This window comes from Stegastes partitus, unplaced genomic scaffold, assembly GCF_000690725.1.
Source record: "Stegastes partitus isolate 25-593 unplaced genomic scaffold, Stegastes_partitus-1.0.2 Scaffold8, whole genome shotgun sequence".
Classification (NCBI taxonomy): Eukaryota; Metazoa; Chordata; class Actinopteri; family Pomacentridae; genus Stegastes; species Stegastes partitus.
In genome coordinates, this window is record NW_007577739.1 from 1,704,026 (window position 1) to 1,724,101 (window position 20,076).

The 20,076-nt window shown below is 46.2% G+C and overlaps 1 protein-coding gene across 3 annotated transcripts; it reads right to left on the minus strand.

The window, feature by feature from the left end:
- Nucleotides 1-83: 83 nt before the first annotated feature.
- rtn1a (reticulon 1a) lies at nt 84-19,984 on the minus strand. 3 transcript variants are annotated; one of them, XM_008283796.1, is made up of 9 exons: nt 19,499-19,984; nt 11,439-12,176; nt 10,212-10,898; nt 2,379-2,586; nt 2,134-2,272; nt 1,975-2,044; nt 1,594-1,640; nt 1,440-1,498; nt 84-936 (listed from the first exon to the last, which is right to left on the minus strand). In XM_008283796.1, exons 1-9 carry the CDS (start codon nt 19,719-19,721, stop codon nt 894-896), a joined length of 2,214 nt encoding a protein of 737 aa, XP_008282018.1. In that variant the 5' UTR covers nt 19,722-19,984; the 3' UTR covers nt 84-893. The 3 variants fall into 3 exon arrangements, with proteins under 3 accessions (XP_008282018.1, XP_008282026.1, XP_008282034.1); XM_008283804.1 differs by lacking the exons at nt 10,212-10,898; nt 11,439-12,176; nt 19,499-19,984 and adding an exon at nt 7,638-7,698; XM_008283812.1 differs by lacking the exons at nt 10,212-10,898; nt 11,439-12,176; nt 19,499-19,984 and adding an exon at nt 4,354-4,430.
- Nucleotides 19,985-20,076: the final 92 nt, after the last annotated feature.

Consider the following 20,076-nt stretch of genomic DNA (forward strand, 5'->3'; position numbering starts at 1 on the left):
AGCTGTTGTGTCATACAGACACTGATCTTCTCCCAACGTCAGGTTACAAAGTGAACTCATCAGTAAAGTGGCTGAGAAGATGGTATACATCAAGGTACATTTATTTTTCTTATTCTTGTAATTAAATACATACTGTAAGTGCAAATAGTTAAAGAGTCCAGGGTCTAAAGAACTACAGAGTATAGTTGAACATAGTACAAAGTTGGACAGTTATTCAAACAAGCTAAATATCACCAGATACTCCTTGTCTTCATAGTAGTTGTACAACAGTACCTAAAACATGAGCGTGTGTATTGTTCCTTATGGTTATACAAAAGCAAAAACCCTACAGTTACCACATCTAAGACGCATATTGTTAAATTATTTTGTGCTTGGAAACACCGAAAGGAAATCATTTTTGATATTTATATATATTGACATATACTGAGAGAAGCCCCATCTGCTAACTCAGAAACATGACGCAGTATTTAACATTGGCAGCAGAGCACGTCTGTGGGCATTTAGCCTTTTTGTGCCAAACCGTACAGTTTGTGGTAAGCACTGCAAAGCAAAAATGTAGCGTGATTTAAAAACTGCACAAAAGATATCAAATATTTACCCAAGGCTCGACTTCATGCACTTTATAATAAGCAACACAAAAAAAGTCAGTTTCTTTTTTTGTCTTCGAGTTGTGTACTTGTCTACCTAGAAACAGGATTTTTGTACGTACGTGTGATTTGTGTGTGTTAGTGTTTAGACTGCTATAGACAGGGTGAAGGCTTCTCCAGTGGATGCTTTTAGAGAACACCAAGATGACATAGCACTACGCCCCACAGATGACGACCAGGCCCTTTAACAGTGAGCCTGACTCCGAGCTGGACTGGACCGTCAGCTTCTCGGTGAGACAGACAGGTCTACTCCTCCTTCCTCTTGGCCCCAGGGATCTTTGCCTGGATCCTGGACAGAGAAAACAGACGTTAATACCGTGTTTCCAACGAGACATTTTCTCAAGATTAAGTCGTGCTTGTTCAGTTCGTGTGCACTGTCTTTTTATGGCAGTTCGTAGATCCTGCACGTCAGGTTTTTACTAAAATTGGCAAACTCGCAACCACCTGTCCAAGAACTGCGCGCACTTCGGTGTCTGGTGGAAATAGCTAGAAGGTTACTCGTCTTGAATGTACTTCTTTGTTTGTGGAGCGTGCGTGCTCTTTACAGTGATGGCCTGCGCTCTTATTCGCTGGCCACTGAGCAGCTCCACTGGATAAGTGTGGCTCTAATCAACCAACAGCGAGTGTTGCTCTCTCGGTTGTTTGCATAAGAAAAACATGCAAAAATGCTGCTGAACTGAGGAAAACTGCTCAGGAACAGCGGCGCATGAATCCTGGGTACCTAGTCTGACTTCCTCTTGTTTGGATTTTACTTTTTGTGTCACGTGGAAAACAAAAATGACAATCACTCACTTCCCGACCACGGAGTTGACCTGGGTCCGTATTAGCCCCACGTACTGATCAATCTGTGCCTGGAAACACAAGGGGGGGAAAAAACTGTTAAAATGCTGGCGACTGTCTGACAAACTGGAGCTGACTTGAGTTATTGTGAAGTTCAAATTCCCACCTGATGTTTCTCGTAGACCACAGGCATAGTGAACATGGAAACCACAGCTGTAAAGGCACAGAAGGAGTGGTGATTAAAGCAGGCTGACCTATAGTGGGAATATGTTCCAACAGGAGCACGTTTGTCTCAGCCGGGGCCCCAGCACACCCCAACCGCCCCTCTTATCTAAGGTAAACTGGAAAAGTAAACAGATACTGTACAGCGGTGCAGTAAACATGCCCAATACATAAATTTGGTTCTGGCGTGGTGATAAGGACACGCTGCACTCCTGGATAACACTGCATATGAGAGAATAGAGCTCTGTTATAGTCTTCCGCTGATTATTGAACTTCTGTTGTGTGTGTGTGAGTCAACAGCAGTCACAAGTCAGGATGACCTCACCTAGGATGAGCAGTGTCAGGCCGTTGAAGAGAGCGCCCACGTAGGTCAGCAGCCACATCAGAACAGCAAACTGAAATGCACACAGAGCGGTTGAGGTTTGCGCCGGCTTACGACGGTGATAAAAGGCAAACAGTGGCGGCATTTCAATGCGAGGCAAACCTTCAGTGAGTCGACCAGATCTTGTACCAGGAACAGCCTGCGGAGCTCCTTCATACAGGTGTTGGAGTAGAGAAGGATTTTGTCAGCATATTTACTAATCTGGTCCTGAGATAGAGCGATTTCCATCTCCAGGTAGGATCTGGTGACAGAGGCAGTACAGAAACAAGTGATACATGTGCAAGCAAACAAAACGCAACAGACCTTTCAATGAACTCCACACTTATTCGTCAACCTGTTCCACTCACTTGAAAGGATGTCCCTCATCGGTCTTCTGCACAGCCTGCAGCACAGACTTGTAGATCCTGAAGCTGATGGTGGCAGAGAGGGCTGCCAGGGCTAAGTAGGCGCCGACACTGACCACACTGAACTGGGTCAGGGAGAAGAGGAGCAGGAGCACGCTGCTGAACACGGCCCCCGACTGCTTCACATTCCTCCAGTAGAGCAGGTCAATCGCTAAAGTGGGGGGAAAGACAGAAGAAGGACAAACCGGGTTAGGAGCCTTAACCTGGGCTCTTACTCCATATCATGTGGGCCTGGGCGTCCATGTATTCTTCTCAAAGTGGATTAGGCTGCTGTGCTCTACACACCACACATTTGGGTCAAATTACTGGAAGCTGTTCACAACCCAGCGTCCACAGGGACCTCCAGCTGTCACGTGATTCTGTTTTAACCCAGCTTCTTAACCTAGCTTTTCACTAGGTTACAGTGAGCTGTGGAGCTGTGAGGTAGCACGAAGGTGTCCAAGCGATGATTTGTCTGTCCACTTTCTTTAGCCCTATATATAGAGCGACCTTTGCAGAAGATAATGCCTGTCAAGCAAGTACCTCAGCCTGTGTTGCCACACTCTGGGCCAGTGTGGCTTCATATTTACATCTGACTCATGCTTATCGCCAGGAGCACCTGGTCTGGTCTCATACGTATACAAACATACATACAAACAGGCCCGTTACAGTAAAGGTACATCTGCACCAGCAGCTCACAGTGCAGCATTAATGATTGACCTATAGCTCTCTGAAAGCAGAAGCAGAAATAGAAGCAGTATCAGCAGTTCACAGATAATAGTTCAATGTGACCTGGCCAGACGGGCCGCTCTGGTCGCTGATGAAGGATGACGATACATCAGTATGTCATTTATGCAATGAAACACCAGGATTTCTCTGAAGCACCTCAGTCAAACAAGAAAGAGCATTTGGAAGCTACAGCACCAGCATGCCTGCTGTGCATCACGCTGTACTCTTTTCCCTCTATTCTAACGTTTTTTTTTTGTCTTCTTTGGGCAGTGGGGCCTGTAATTTAAAGCCACTAGCAAAGAGAAGTGATAACTGAGGATTAGCTCAGTGTACCATTACAGCTCCAGCGGTCCTCCTCTGGCAGTCGTCTGTGTCGGCTGGAAACATGGGCCTGTTTCCATGAGAGCTGTCGGCTGCTTGTTTTACCTCTGCTGAAAATGCTGCCTACCCCACTATCACTGCAAGTCTAACAGTACCGCCATGCATCTGTTCTGGTGGCACCAGGAATCTTTGATCGAGAGGCAAGCAGAATTGGGAATGTAAAGTTTTGTGCCAGTGAAGACGAAGAGAGGATGGCGACTGAGGTCTCTTGGGTGTCTTACTCTTCCTCTGAGCTGCCCGCCTGCCTGCTCTAATTTTAGCTGTGGAGCTGTGAGCAGCATAGTGATGACGGCCATCTTTACTCTCCACTAAAAGGCATCTGTGGATGCCAAAAAGGCAGGCTAAACCTGGATGGCCAAACAGTCATTGTGACTAAGTGAATCTCTGCACCCCACACATTAACTGTTCCCACACTGTAAAATGCCACATGTATAATCTGCCCTCGTCTCTGAGCAACCAGTAGTGAATTACAGCACCTATCTGTCCACCCCAACATCACATCAAACACTCTGCTCATTCACTGTCAGCAGGATCCATGTGCCACAGCTGCTGTGCATGCACCACTCCCCGCAGAAGCCATTGTTGCTGGCAACACTGACAAACTCTCCGTGTGGCTGCTGCTTTGAATGGAGATGCTCACGCGCACACACAGAGACGGACGGGCGGACACAGGTAGCACAGACAGCAGCTGTAGCAACACAGACACAACAACAGACAGCCGTCCAAGGGAGACAGGTGTTGACAGGCGACAGCGACCGTGCCTTGGGATGTGCTGCACAGACTGGACGCAGACTGAAAAGCTTTAGCTGCAGTAGAAGCGTGTACTGACCTGCGGCTCCCATGGCTGAACAGGGAAAGAGGCAGCTGCTTTATCCACGGACAAAAGGAGAGCACTGAAGGGGGAGTCCCCCCTGCACGGGAGAGGAGGGGCCACAGCCACATCAGCAAATCAGCAATCGCCTGAGCAGGGGGGGCTGAGGGAGGGGGAGGAAGGAGGGAGGGGGGGGGACGTGTATGGGGTGCGGTTGCCAAAGAACCACATTGCAATCCAGCACACACACACACACACACACACACAATCTAACACACACATCCACTCTCTAACAGTGTCTGTCTGTCTGAGCTCTTTTATGCTCAGGCTTTTAAGCGCAGCCCCGCTGACATTAAACAAAGACAGCGAAGCCACGACTAAAATAAAAGTCAGCGTATCAGAGTGGAGAGCCGCCGCTTTTTATGTGTAGAGATCGCATCGTAGTAGCAAACCAGTGTTAACGCAGCATGCTTAAGAAAAAAAACAAAAAACCTAGAGCTAATAAAGCGTACAGACGGTAACCACTGCTCCATTAAAATGCTTTGGTGGCAAGGATCTGCTGAGCACCTGCCTGATGCAGTTACCATAGTTACCATGCTCCATTTTCTCCCCACCACTCACTGAGAGATGGAGAGCGAGAGAGGAAGGGAGGGGCAGGGGAGAGGACGGAGGGAGGGAGGGAGGGAGGGGAGAGAGCTCTCCTTTGGGAACAGAGAGAGATTCATTTGCTCCGAATCTGGGGAATCAGCAGCACATAATGTGTCTCTGCACCCCGACTCATGAAGACAGCCACTCCCTTTATTGTGGAGAACAAAAGGACAATGGCAGGTTGAGCTGGAGGCCTGAGAGTTGTCAAGTCTGAGTCATAAAATGAAGAAAAGAAAAAAAAAAAGTGTATAAAAAGGCCTAAAAATGTTAACTTTGGCATCACACACGAGATCTGAGCTAGAATTAAACTATTTATTTAAATTGGATCCATTTTGATGGGAAATTTCAATCCACATCAAACTACCCACATTTATCTCAAATACAGTTAATGTAGAAATGCTGGGTAGACTGTGGCAACATAAAAAGCTCAACATCACAGGTTAGGTCTTTTGAGCCCCCAGGACTTAAAACCCAAACACAACCCTGAACCCAGGATGCTGAATCAGAGTTCAGAGGAAGTACGAACGCTGCCGGCCGAGCCCAGCTTGTTGACATGATTCTTTCCTCTCGTATTCAACGCACAGACCGAACAAAAACCAGAGCGAATGATTAGCAACAGTGACAATAATGTGATTCCCCATGCCCCTTTTCTGTAGTGGAACTAGTTTAGCCTGACCTCATTAAATCACTAAAGACATCCTTGTGGCCTCAAACAAGCCATCAGGCAGACTGAGAAAACATGCAAAGAGACTTCTTCTGCCAACAGCTGAGAGTCAGAACAGATTTGGATGGCGGTGGCTGCAGCTTGGACTTGGAGATGATAACTTTGGAATTGGGTGTGACATGAACACGATGAACTCTGAATTTTTCATCAGGGGGGACGTTAAAGATGGGCTTGGTTACTCACTGGATGGATAGTGTGGCATGGATATTTGCTAGAGCTAGTGTATGTACAGATATGTCAGCAATCAACAGTTCGAACAGGACTAAAATATGTCAGCTGTCCAAACCTCTTTATTGTATTTCTAAAGCTTGGTGGTGAGAAGTGCTATGTCTACAGAAGTTCTAAAGTAGGGAGCAAGTTATTGTGAAAAAAAAGATCTGAACTATTCAAAAGTTTGACAGTTGAAGAGAAATCACTGCCACATAACAGCAAAATAAATCCTCCCAAAGTCTCCTTAAAGTTGTACTACAGTAAATATACAACGAGACGAGTGTGTGAATGTTCACTTATGATCATGTATTTGAGAACTTCTGCCTTTACATCTGCTTGAAAGTTTTACTTAAAAAAAGTATTTCTTCATTGAATCATCTTTGTAGTTTTGGGGCATGTTTTGCTGTATATCAAGACTATAACTTTTCTGATAGATGAAGATAAGATTCCCTAAGTCTCTGAGCATATCCACTCATCAGGTGTACACAGTAGAAGAGCACATATGTTGACCTGCAGTAGGAAACCTCTGAGCTATGGTCTGTCATCCTGAGTCCTGTAAGTGTGAGTTATTTTGAATAGATCCTGCATTCGTGACTCAGTTTTGGATAAGTCTGCATCATGGTTTAATCACTCCTGAGCAGCCTGGTGGCAGTGAGTCAGTAATAAGTACTGCAATGAGAATGACTAAACAGAAATGCCTTCAGCTTTAAGATGATGTACAGGAATTCAAGAACAAAAAAAACACATCAGCTCAGTTTCATTCTTTGCTGTGCTGACTCTTATTGGCTTAATTTGATGCGTTTCAAATGCCGTGGACGGATCTCATCCTGTTACACAGCCTCAGACATTGATTCAGGCTGAATTAAATGGATAATGACTCAGCAGAATAATAACAAATGGGGTTTTTTTGCCATTAGAGTGCGAAGCCGCACAGCCTAAAGCAGACACTGTTGTGGTCTGTGTTGGGATACAATGAAAAGACTATTGTGTTGCATTTCCATTGCTTAGCCAACCTAAAAAAAGATGGCAGATAATAAACCACCACCAGTGTGGAGGAAGGGGCGCCATTTTCTCTCATGGCCCCTTCCATGAGCGGTCCGTGCGATGGAAACAGACGGCCGGAGGATGCTCTTCCCCGGCCCAGTCTCTGCAAGGTGCCATGGCAGCTGAGGAGATAGGGCTGATGTAATCAGGATGGGTGTGCCCTGGTTACCATGGAGACAGTCTGTCACTGCCATCCGGATGCTCTGACTGCGTCGTTACACAAAAACAGAGCATACGCCATATCAAACCAGCTCCCCAGCACAGTTGCAAAGTGGGGAGGGCGATAACAATGACACGCCTCAGTCCCTAACACTGGCGTCCATATTAACATGCACCCAAAACAGATGGCTCCCAGCACGCTGGTGTGTGTACACTGATTTTCCAAAACACCCACCAGCGTCTCTCGTCCCCCCTCTCCTCTTTGTTTTTTTTCGTGCACACACATGAAGCAGAAAGGATGTGACATAAGGGCGTGTCCAGATGAAAGGACGCGCATGTAAATAGCACTGTTTGACTCCCCAACACTCACAAATACTATTAGATGACAAATGTGCACATGCAAAGCACACGCTACTGTGTCATGAATATTTAACCTACATGCAGCAACAACGGTCCGTCGGTCACAGCCACAAAACACAGACAGTGGATGAGTAAATCACAGTAAACACATCAGTACCCTGGCCCTTCCAGCTGCTCCAGGAGCTTTCCTTCTTGGTCACGTCTGCAGTGGCCTGCATGCTGGTGATCAGTTATGTCCCTGTTCTCTCTCTCTCTTTCTCTTTATGGTCTCCGTTTTCTTCTTTGTCTCCCTCTTCGGTAGCACCGACTCACTCACTCATCCCAGGAAGGCATGAATGGTCGAAAAGGATGCGGGAGAGAGGCTGAGATGACAGAGGGAGGAAGGGAGGGAGGGAGGAAAGGTTTCCAAGGTGCTGCCGGCTCGCGGAGCACAAAGACTGATGCCGTGGAGCAGCGCTGGCTAGAACAGAAGGAGCAGGGAAAGTGCGTATGTGTATGCCTGTGTGCTGGGGGAGGGAGGAGTGGGGGGGCAAATTGTAAACACCACACCACCGTTTCTGCGGCGGCAAACCATCCATGCAATGATTAAGAGCCTCGGGGGGTAAGAGGGTGGGTGGCAATAGTCTGAGGCAAAGCTTTCTTCTTGAAAGAGAAGGTAAACGGTGGTGCACCTTGTAGCTTGTTCTTTTTTTTCTTTTTTTTAGCATAGCAGCATATTTATTAATGCCGTTTGTAATGTATGCTATAAATATGGGATGTACCACATGCTGGGCAACCTAAAAAAAAAAGAGTCATCTTATAGTCTGATGTCATGCTGCACACCAGACAAGATGCAATAGCAATGTTTTATGAAGCCTGAAAATGGCTGGACTCGATAGCATGTTGCTAAGGAAAAGCATGGCAAACATCCAGCTCTGTGGTTTTTTATTTGCACATAACAATATTTAAGCTTGTAAGCAGGGATCCAAATAGCTGTTTCCACTATGACTCACTGATAATTGAAGAGGCAAAGTGCTTGTTCTCAATAATTCATAGCGAGAGACACTGTGCATTACAGCACAAAGCTCCTTGTTTAGTGCCTTCAGGATGTGTTGGTGCTTTATGATTTCCTCCCCAGAATACATTTGTATTGCAAATGGAGCCGTAAAGAGACCTGTCACAGAGAAAGCACAGTAAGGTGCTCACAAGCAGGAAAAAGGCAGCACGGTCGCTATGGTGTCAGTGCTGAGCCGAAGACAATTTCCTGATAGTTTGGGCTAATGTCATTTTTCAATCCTATCATAGCTGTGAGTCCTGTCCCGTCTGCCCTTCCCCCCTGCAGACAGCCACACCTCACACCTTCTGCTTACTGCAGCCCTGACAGTCGTCGATGCCAGTACCGACCAAGAGGAAAGCAAAAAGCTAATTTCCCTGTACCAGACTGAACATGCTCCCCCATCACTGTTGCTATGGCAACTGGCGTGGAAGTGCACTGACTGATGAAAACAATATCTGCCGGTCTTCAACAGGGCCGCAAAAAATAAAAGGTGCACTGTGCCCTCTAGTGGTGGACAAAAAATACATGTGACCTGCTTTTTAGCGTTTCCAGAACTTTCTTACAGTCTGGATAAACAAAACAAGACGACTGATTTTGAGCTAACGTTCAATCATGTCGTTTTAAATTTCAAATACGTCACTGTTGACCCGACTCAGACCGCTCAACGGGGTGTCGGTAGGACGCATGCAAATTTATTTTTCCTCAGGGGCCACACAGGAGCCGATAGAAAAAAAACAAACATTCGGATTGATTTTCTTTTGCACTAGAAAGATGTGAAGTTTTAAGAGGAAGCCGTCAAAGCCCTTAAGCAGGAGTGTGCCCCAGTTTTGACATCATAGGATTATGTAAACCCACTGTTTACAAGGACAGACAGCACAGCTAGTAGAAGTCAAAATATCCATGCCAACATCAAATATGCAGCTTAGACAGCATTAGCTGCTGCATGCGACTGGTATGTCTGACTTATCTAATCACAGGATGAGTGATGTAAGAAGCCTGATGCAGTCAAAGATGCCGAAAGAGCTTTTTTACTTAACATTTGCAGTTCTATAATTTGTCTCCGCTTAGGCTACAGGTTAGACGGTGTAGCTGATGAGTTTCAGGCGAAATGCTTAAATCAATGCAATGTTACTCTGCTTTTACTCAAATGTACCACCAGGGGGAAGCAGATCCGGGGAAAGCACAACACAAGCAGTCCCACCCACTCCTGGTTCAGAGACACACACTCAGCAGTGGAATATCCCACCTCTTTCAGCAATACCTTTTTATTCGCTGGCCTTGTCAACAAAAAGCACACCATGCAGGTGGCTACCAGGAGGTAAACAAACACATGTAGTGGATTAGTGATTAGAATAAGAAAAGAGCTATCAGTTACATCCAGACGTTTTTTTGAAATCCCCAGATGTGATAAGTGAGGCTTTAAACAAATGCACATGCGGTCGCTCTGTCGCTTGGGCATAAAGACACATCAACAGATGCAACAATACCTGTTCCACAAGCTGTCAGTGCTCATAATAGTTGCTTACAGAATGAGCCACGGTAAAGCCGCTGCAACAACGAAAAGATTACAGACACATTTTTTGTGAAATCCTTCTGCGCCGACAAAGAGGTACTGACAACGTTAGATTTTTATGCAAACAGGGAGAACGTCTCTCTGAGAAAACACCAAGTGTGAAGAAGAATTTTAGGACTAACCTTTCTGTTTATTAAAGCCCTGGAGGAAGACTGATACAGCAGGTTTTCCCAGCTCTCCTTTGCCCTCAGTGGTGATCTTGTGCATGTCATCCTGGTGGGGCTTTTCTGATCTCACCTCTGGAGGCACAGCAGCAGTTGGGGGTTTGGGCTTGCTGGGGCGATCCTCCTCTGTTTTCACTGGGCTCTTGACCTTTTCTGAGATCAGGGGCTCGGCTGGCGCCGCCTCAGTGGTACTGCGGGGAGGTATTGCACTGGGAACCAGGGGAGAGGGAGGGCTGACTCCCTGCTTGGGACCACTCAAACCCTGCTCTCTCTTCGGGCTTTCTTCAGATGCGGACTCAATGAAGAGATCACTGTCAAGCTCTGCCTCTCTCTCTTCCCTCAATATGCTGTAGGCTGTGGGTGGAGCGTGGCTGCCAGCGAGGCCAAAACCACCCTTGGCGACTGGGGGATTGTCAAAGGGGTTGTTAGGCTGGCTGAAAGTGCCCTTGCTTTTAGGCGGCTCTGCAAATGGGTTGCTACTGGCCTTGGGAGGCTCCTCAGACACCAACTCGATCTCTGAGTCTCCAGACTCGGCGCTGCTGCCATCATGCTCCCTGCTGCTGGCCTTTGTGCCCGGGCTGCTTTTGGAAGCTGCAGGCTTCACTGCCTCAGCCTTGAACATGTCATGCGAGGGGAATTCTTTTTCTGCACACAGAGGAAAGCAGAGGAAAGTAGGCGTTAGTGTCTTCATTCACATTACAAACACATAGTGTGCATAACTTAAAGCTGGATTGTTGAAAGAAGAAGTGACACTGCAGATGAAATGCTGACTTTAGAAGCGATAAATGACTACTTATGCTACTGATGTGCTACATTTCAGCATTTTCCATCACACTGTCATCGTAGCTTGTTGCTGTTGTGTTAGCTTTAAGTGAAGTTATAGTCTCACTTTACAGTGCTGATGTAGTGCTGACTTTCATGCCGTTAAATAATCTGACTCAGCGTTGGGCAACAAGAGACGACATAGCATGATGTGATGAATCCAATGGTAGGATTTTTTTTGTATAATTACTTTGTTGGTTATTTAATTCCCTTGATGAGACAAAAACACACACACTCATCTGGTTATTTTATCAATAAGCTGTTTCTATTACCAGCTTCCAGGACATAGACTGAAACTGCAATACAAAATGACACCATAGTGTGAATGTGGCAGGTGTTTGTGTGCGTCTGTGCTGTGCCTACGTGTCGGTGAAGCATTGGGAGTTGAAGCAGGGCTGTCGTCCTCTGGCTCCGATAGTGTCACCGTGGGAACCCCTTGTAAGCCCACACTCAGGACGTTTTCGCGCTCAGACACGCTGACCGGAGGGGGCTGCTGCTTGGGCTCGGCTTTAGGGGCTGGAGGCTGCGACTCGGTCAAGGTGATCTTCACAGGGCTGGCCGTCTGCGGGGTGCCACCCAGGTTTCGGTAGGAACGGTAGTCCGTCAGCTCCTCGTCAGATGGCTCTTCCACATAGGGGAAAGAGTGGGAGCCCAGTGCCGGACCTAGATTTTCTTCTTCCTCTTCCTCCTCATCGTCTTCATCTTTTCCAGGGTTCTTGTCTATGTAGCTGCCCAGTGAGTCGTGGCCAGCTGAGCCTTTGTCCACCAGGCTGTGTAGAGCCCCCTGGTGTTGGTCGTGGCGCTCATCGCTGTGGCTGATATCCATGTAGTTGTAGGATTCTGTCTTATCTGAGCCAAGCAGAGATTTTGGCATGTCGTCGGCGAGGCTGGAAGTCATCTTGGTGCTGGAGCTGAAGCTGTAAGTGTCACTTGAGAATTGATCCAGGGCGGAGGAACCAGAAGAGTGGCTGGAGGGCTTCAGGTCATCCGACAGGTAGGAGGCTTCTCGGCCTGATGTGAAGCTCTGATTGGACAGCAGGGAAGTGTACACATCACCATCGTCATTCATAGGCTTCCTAAACAGGCCAGACATGGGATCACCTACAAAAACAGACAAAGAAAGCAAATGTGAAACTCAGTCGATGGATAAGGAAGAATGGCAGCACTCTCTGTATCACAGGACTGAATCAAACCAGCCTGTGCCTGAGCAGTTTGATTAATGAAAACATCCAGTTAAACAAGGCTATGCTTCAGCCGCTGCTGCTGCCAGGGAGATGGGCTGTGGCACTGTGAGAGCAGCGCAGTCAGACTGGGTGTCCGGCTGTGCAGATCAGTGAGGATGCAGTAACAGAGGGTACTTGTACCCGATGAGGGACAAAGGGGGATTGTTCAGGCCCCAAAAACCCACAGTGCCACAAACAAAGTCTGTTCTAAATCATGCAGGCAAAAGGCTGCCTGTCGTCAGTATCTGCTCTGTAATGACTAACCCTGAATGTCACCAAACAAAAATTAAAACAGGTGTCAAGAACATTAGCATATGCACACATAAGATATGAACAATATACTGTATGTGAGATCTGAAAATGTAATTCCACTCTGTGTGAGATTGTGTGTGCTCTGCTGTGAAATATCACACAACATCTCACTGAATAATTTGTTACAGTGCTGCAGGGAAACGCTGATATGCTCATATTACATACACATCTCAGACCAGGAAGAGATGGACTTGTTAGGAATGGTAAAGATCAGTAGTCAAGGTCGAGTCAAGTATTTGTATTTGTTGACTTTATATCTGACTTCCGGTCTGAGTTGTGCAAATCCACCCAGAAACACACACTACTTAATGTTCTTCTAAAAAAATTAACCCCAATATTCACAGTACACACACATAAACACACACTGCACAACATTTGATGTTACTATTTCTGTTGTGCTGTGTACAAATCAGAGTTTATACTTCCACAAACTGAGCTCCTCCTCCTGCTCTCCAGCCCTGCTTCTCCCAGGGCAGCGGTGGTGCTATAAATAGGTTAGGTCCAGCTGCTGGGCTGGATGAGGGGGGAAGATTTAAAATAGCAGCCTTAGGGTTAGTTCTGGAGGATGCAGACTGACTGACAGAAGACCCAACAGGTCAGGACGTCCCGTCCCTCCCTTTGCTTCCTCTTAAAAGCTCCACCACCCTTCCCTTCTGCTGTCCTTCCAATGGCTGCTTCCTCCGTCATTAACAATACATCATACTGCAGTGCACTGGTATAAACACTGCACAGCCATGCTGGGATACAAGGGGCGATGTGACACAGAAGAAAAACAACGCAGGCCAAGAGATTTTTGAGCTTTGGGTTATTTTGTATAAAACGGGCTAAAATGTCTTGTAGCTCAACATGTGAACTGCCTGTGAACCTAAGTAATACCGCAGATTGCTGTTGAGCCTACTCAGTTCAGTGACACGAATGCCCTTGATGTAACACTAAAGTGAACCAATGAATAATCCTCTTAGAGCACCACCATGGTATAGGTCCCATCAGCCATCACCCTGGCAACACCATCATAATCTAACACTCTGCACAAATAAATACTGTGCAGTGGGAAGCACTCAGAGCCACTACAAACTGCACAGAGAGGTGATCTCTGGAGCTGTGAACTGCTGGTAATCCTGTTGACTGTAGGCAGCACCCCCTCCTCTCTTTATCAAACCCTTCTACGTCACAACACAGATAAACATACCAGCAGTTGCATAAGGCTTCTGCAACAATTAAGATGCTCATCTTCAACTGCCATGAGGGCAGCAGCTCTGACCAGCTGCTTGACAAACTTGGTGGAGATTCAGGGCATTTTGAATGTGCTGATATAGCATAGCACCCAGACACTGGAAAAAAAACCCACAAGGCTGAAACAAATGCTTTGCTGCAGTCAGATGGGATTGGACATGACAACGGAGAAATTCTCAGCTCACACTGTGGCCACACAGCATAATCATGTCACTGAAAGGAGATGGTGCAGTTAAATAAATAAGTCCTGGTGGATGTGCTGTGAAGGGGCAGCCCTTTTGTTGTCCTCTGTGCAGCCAGTGCAGCGCTGAAACTAATGCAGCCTGACAATCTGTGCTCTGCCGAGGCATGGACTCCTAATTATCAGGCAAGAGACAAAAACATGTGAGAACAGATGATATCAAAAGGGTCGGAGTTGCAAAATGAATATATTATCACTGAAAATAAAGGTTTGCAGAGCAGCCTACGCAGCAGGGCTTTTCCCCTTGACGAACCTGACCCACTGCAATTATTCAACGTGGAATCAAGTGAAGAGACCAACATGAATAATAGAAGGGACTTTAAAATTGACTGAAGAAATACACTGAGAAACGTCTTTTTTTTTTCCCCTCACAAATTATGCTTGCTAGTCTCGAGAACATCACGTTGTCTCACTTCTTGCAGCCAGAAGTTCAGTTCAGAGACAGAGGAGCCGTTGCTGATCCAATAACTCATCACAACAACGAGCTGAACTCAAAATGAACAATCTCTGTCGGCCTTTGCGGTCCGAGCGCACACGATCATTATCATCCCAGCCATATTTTAGCTCTTCCTTTGAGCATCTGTGACTCTGCCGCTCTGCAACGCTTCCATTACTCCATCCATGACCCTCTCAACTGTGGTGTTACCTTTCAGGAGTCCTCTTTCACAACGTGACCTTGTGCAAACCAATCCATCAAGACTCCTACTGTGGCTCTTCTTTCAAAGCCATCTGTGCTTTTGATGGTAAATAATATGCTGAAGCTTATGACTTGAGGTATGAATTGTCCTTTTTACTGCTAAGTGTACTGTGCTTTGTATGGAAACACGAGAAGAGGAAGTGATTTGGTAAACATGGAAAATGCACAAAGAATGAGTTGCTAGTGCACAAATTACAAAACATTCAAATTAGTCAGTCACTGGGAGGAAACTGATGGAAAAAAGGCCTTTGTTTATAATCGGCATTATGAAAATATATGGAAGTATTATATAGTGTGTTTTTGATTTGATTTGGTAGATGTTACTAAAAGTAGTGTGTTACGCTTGATGTCTGCTGAACACCGGTGTCATCCCACGTGGGGGCGGGCCAAACGTTTGGCATGGTGCAGGAATAAAAACTAACTCATTAACTAGAGGAGAGAGTGCATTCCTCTGCCAAGATCAATGTGTTATCTCGCAGTGAAAGAAAGAAAGTGATCCCCCACGAAATCATTTGATGGTTCCTCTGGCCTTGCTGCACTAAGTTTATGAAACGTGGTCGTTTGTCTGCTTCAGCTCTGCTTCTTGCAGTTTTCTCTGTGCTATACCACTTTTGTATCGTTGCACTTCAATGTGAAATTTGCTCTATTTGCAGCTGCTTAACACCTGCACTGACAGCGACACAAATTTAAAGTCACTTTTTGATGTAGGGGTCAAAACAAATTTGCTATAAGTCCAAATAAATGGCTGTGGCTTGGAAAATGATGGTGATTTTTTCAATGTATAATGATATATGATAATAATAAGAAATGCCCATCACTACCAATACATGCAATTTCATGAAAAGTGGTATTTGCTTTTTATTATTAATCCGGACGACAGAACTGAATCGCAGTACGGGTCATTTGATTGCACCTGAGGTTGGCATATTAGTTTATTAGATTCCTATACTGAGCCTCTTATTCCTCAGAGTTTAACTGAGATCCACTTAAAGTCTTAATGGTCTCTGACTTTAAAAGCCTTGGTTATGACATTTATGCGTATCATGTATTGATTACAATATTCTTGGCTCAATAAATATACATGAAAACCAGTCACTCACTGCCCCACTTTACTGTCAGGAAAGAAGAACAAAACGGAGAGCACAAAGACGGCCTATACTGAGAGCTGAGGTACAACAAAACTACTAGCAGAGGTCGATGAGAGAACAGCTGTGCTGAGGGACTCTGCTGCTCTGCTGCATTGATCCACCACAACGAGGACATAAAATTACTGTATGAAACGTTGGTGCATCCACCATTCTTAAAAAAAAATCACTGAAGGCCACACAGGACAAATGTTATTGTTCCATCAGCTTTTGTCAAAGACAAATCAATGGAGATGGTTTTAAATAAAAGCTAATCTGTCCCTGTTCAGATTCTGAAGCCGCGGTACGTGCAGTACCTGTCTTCTACTGTATCGATCTTATTTTTCTTGCTTGGATTGGGCTTTATGGATGAGCAGAGAGAATGTGGGAGGATCCAGACTGAGTGTCTGCAGGCTGTCTGCTTTAGGTCAAAGCTGTCAGTTTAGGGTGACTTTGAATTGGCAGTTTGCTTTCATTGTATAGGCTGAATTTGGCATTGAAGAGCACAGATGCAGGTAGGAAGGCAGGCAAACGTAACTACAATAACCTACACACCTACTCAAAACATTTTAATGGACTATTCGTAAGTGCCTCTGCTGATACTAGCTCTAATCCCACGGGCAGTTTTGCACTACTGTGCTCAGGGATTACTCTGTGCCCACAGGCTAGAGAGCTGGACTGAGGCAGGAAGATCGGAAGCACAGCCTAATGTTTCACATGCTGGCTTTTAATCGTTTTCTGCGTAAACACATGGGATCAAAAAAACATTAGAAATGATGACGTATGCATATAATGAGAGCACTGACGCTGTTATTGTCCGCTGCAGTGGGGCTTTAAGGGCTCGGCCTGTCACACTTCTATCTGTCCTGCTGTCCCTCAACATTAGCTCAGTTGTCCTGGAGACAGATGAAGATGGTTCAGATTTTAAACCCAGCAGTTCATGTTTTTTCCAAATATGTAAGGTTCTGGGCAACTTGTTTCACCCTCAATAGCGAAACACCTGGGAGCTGCACAGCTGACCCCTGAGTACTGAGGAGGACGGTAAATGAAAGGTATCTCTGAAGGAAAAGTGCAGTTTGTTGTAGTTCCAGTTTGTCCCCAGCACTCTGCCCATTTGAACTATCGGCCTTCTCATCACAGTCTCGCCTCTTTCGCCATTAAGCTCTTGCCCCCTCCTCCTCCTCCTCCACCCCTGTATTATCTTGCATCTTTATCATCTCGTCTGAAAAGACCTCGCACTGCTCGGCCCCCCTGGGAATAGGAGCACAGCTCTCACCAGCAAAAGGCACAAATGCACTGTGCTGGCTTATGCAGTCCAGTGGAGTCCACTAAGTGCTTTCTCTATCTGAAAGATATGGAAAAGACCCAGCGAGACATATGCTGTCTCATCCTTGTCACTGATGATTTGCTGAAATGGAGAAAGACTTGAGTCTAATCCACCTTTCAGCCACTGGATTGTGGGAGAAGGTTTCTCATGACTGATGGACTTTCTAAGGACATGATCAAGTGGTATAATTGAGTTAGGAATTATAAAAAAGTTTTCTGGGAAAAGAAGGATACCGAAACGGTTTGAGCACAATATGCACTCGGTTTTATTCTAGAAACACCATCTGCCAAAGACAAACTTAACAGTGTTGTTTTCACAGCACAGACTTGGCCGTGATGCAGCAGCATCTTTCACAACTTTATTTTCTCATGCCTCTTCAAACTTGCATATGATGGGAAACTCTTGAAGATAAGAGGCTATAGTGTACTGTACTGTCTGTGATCCGGGGATAAGGTTCTGTCCTGTGGTAATTTAATACAGCTGAAATCAGCATTATCGGGGTCCTGTGGGTAGATCAGTGTTGTGAACAAGATTTAGGACAAGCAAGGATCGATTACTGACAGAGGCAATTCTAGACATCTTGAAGGGATACAGTTCCGCAGTTCATTCTGTTCAAAGGCCAAACTTCTTTTCTGGCTACAGTAGAAGAAGAAAAAAAAAGAAGGATAAAAAAAAATCTCTTTAAAGATATTTCGCTGTGAATCTCCATCCTGAGTGTTCGTTAACTATTACAGAGAGGGCTGCTGGGAATTAATGTCTCTGACAAAGATGAGAGCAGACAAAAACATGTCTTGTTAAAAGGCTAATGTCCACTCTGCCCTTCTAGATGTGATGAGATCTGCACTGTTCCCACCAAGACCATGAGTGACAAAGTGGATTACTTCACTGGTCTGGACGCGGCTCAGTAGGAGTCGCAGCAATAACAGACGGCTATTCTTTCCTCTTTTAGGAACCAAAACAAAGTCTGTGTGTGTTTCTCTGCGTGCACCTACACACATCGGAGCTTGTCTGGCGCACTATTATGAAAGTAGAGCATGTGCCTTGTTTACTTTTTCTAGAAAGTGAAGCCCAACACTCGCTCGCCAGTTCGTCTTTTCACACAGCGTTTACTGATGCTGAGTCTGCACCAAGAGGATCATTTTTAGCTCCTTTGTTTGTGTGCGTTATGTAAATTTTTGCTACTTCCTTTTCCATAAAACAATGCTTTTAATAAAGGATTTATGCACGTTTTCTGTCCTGCTTTGGGAGCAGCAGCAGCCGGCGTAATGAGAATGGCCTGAGCAGCAAAGGGAGGAAAGTGGGCAACGCTTTTTTTTTTTTTTTTTAAAGCACAATCTCATGAATTTTTCAGTGAATTCGTGAATAAAAGTGCAGGGCTCTAGTTTTGCTCACCAAGCGAATAGTGAGCCCTGTTTCTTCAGGATTAAAAATAGCAGCATGAGCCGAGCTGTGCTGAGGAGAGTGACGGACTTAGAACTGAGGTCTGCATTATCTGCCCACAAAAACACTGCCTCCAGCATCCAATCATGTCCCAAAATCATTGACATGGTCTGAGGGAACACAGGGAAGCCACGTACGACTCCATCTTGCATTCTACTTTTTTACTTAAGGCTGAATTAAATCTTTTGGTGAAGTCTCCGTGTGTTGACAAAATGTGGGATTAAGCTGTTGTCTGGCTATGAAAGCTGGGGGGCTTTAAGCCTCTAATCTATTTATCAGCCCTCACCAGTCTCACCAGATCAAAAAGCAGGTATTTTATTGTAGGCCTGGGATGTGAGGGAGCTGGTGCAGCTCTGAACGTCCACAGGCCCTTTAAAGTTCAACAGGCTATTTGTTAATGGCTGCTGCATCCCATCTGAAGCCTCCCTGCAGACTCCAGTATCACCAGCACCAGAACTGCGCAGGCAAAGCAGGGAAACGTTGTGTGTGTGATGTTTCATAACTATCACAGGCTCTGAGTTTAGTTTGGAATGTGTTTACCATTATTCCAGGCAGCATCCCTGCCGTGGCAGCTGCTTTACTGTCACACTGTGGAAGTTGCAGCTTTGTTTTTGTGTTTTGGAGCCCAGAAGTTTTTAACTCTGCTGACAGACAGGCCGTCTGTCGTAACGCTCAGTCTGTGACAAATGGCTGCGTCTCCGGCTGTATTTACACCTCAGCACCGGGCTGTTGTCTCCCCACAGTTGGTCATCTTTGGACCCGACGTGCCTGAAATACCAGCCGCTGCTAAACGTTAACATTTAACTGCGATAAGTGCGAGTTTTACCTGTAGATGCAGTTTCCATAGCAACGGGAGGCCTTTTCCCGTCGTCCTGGAAAGGATGAAATTGTTGATCCAGGTCGCCCGTCGCGTCGCCGCCTCTCGGCTTGAAATCTTCACGTAGCTCGTCGAACCGGGTCGGCGTGTTCCCAAACAGGCCGTTTCTCTCATAGTCATCCCCGAACCACTTCCCCTCCGAGCCTAGCTCCTCACCGGGCTGAGCGGACATGCTTTTCCCCTGTTGTCGGACAGAAGACACACTCGCTTCGGTTCTTCTTCTTCTTCTTCTTCTTCTCTACCGTTCACTACCGGGCTGCTCTGTTCACGGCACCGCGAGGATGGCTGACAGAGGGGCGAGAAGCACCACAGCGAGGCAGGCAGGCAGGCGGCAGCTCCTGGCTGGCGTCTGTCAGCTGAGCCTGGGGTTGGTAGACGCCACGGACGAGGCGGTGCGGTCGGTCGCTCGGTCGGTCGGTCGGTGGGGAGCAGCAGGAGAGGAGTGAGGTTGATTGTTTTAGTTCACTGCTCCGGCGGTGACGTCATGGTGTCCGTTAAGAGTCAGCCCGTATTTGGGACGAATTCAA

What these genes read in the sequence shown, in the direction of transcription:
- rtn1a (XM_008283796.1), bottom strand. Translation starts at nt 19,721, where the DNA reads ATGTCCGCTCAGCCCGGTGAGGAGCTAGGCTCGGAGGGGAAGTGGTTC. An exon ending in ATCTGGTCGACTCACTGAAG is followed by an intron (nt 2,045 to 2,133) that starts GTTTGCCTCGCA and finishes TGTGCATTTCAG; the next exon opens with TTTGCTGTTCTGATGTGGCT. An exon ending in GTCAACTCCGTGGTCGGGAA is followed by an intron (nt 937 to 1,439) that starts GTGAGTGATTGT and finishes TTCTCTGTCCAG; the next exon opens with GATCCAGGCAAAGATCCCTG.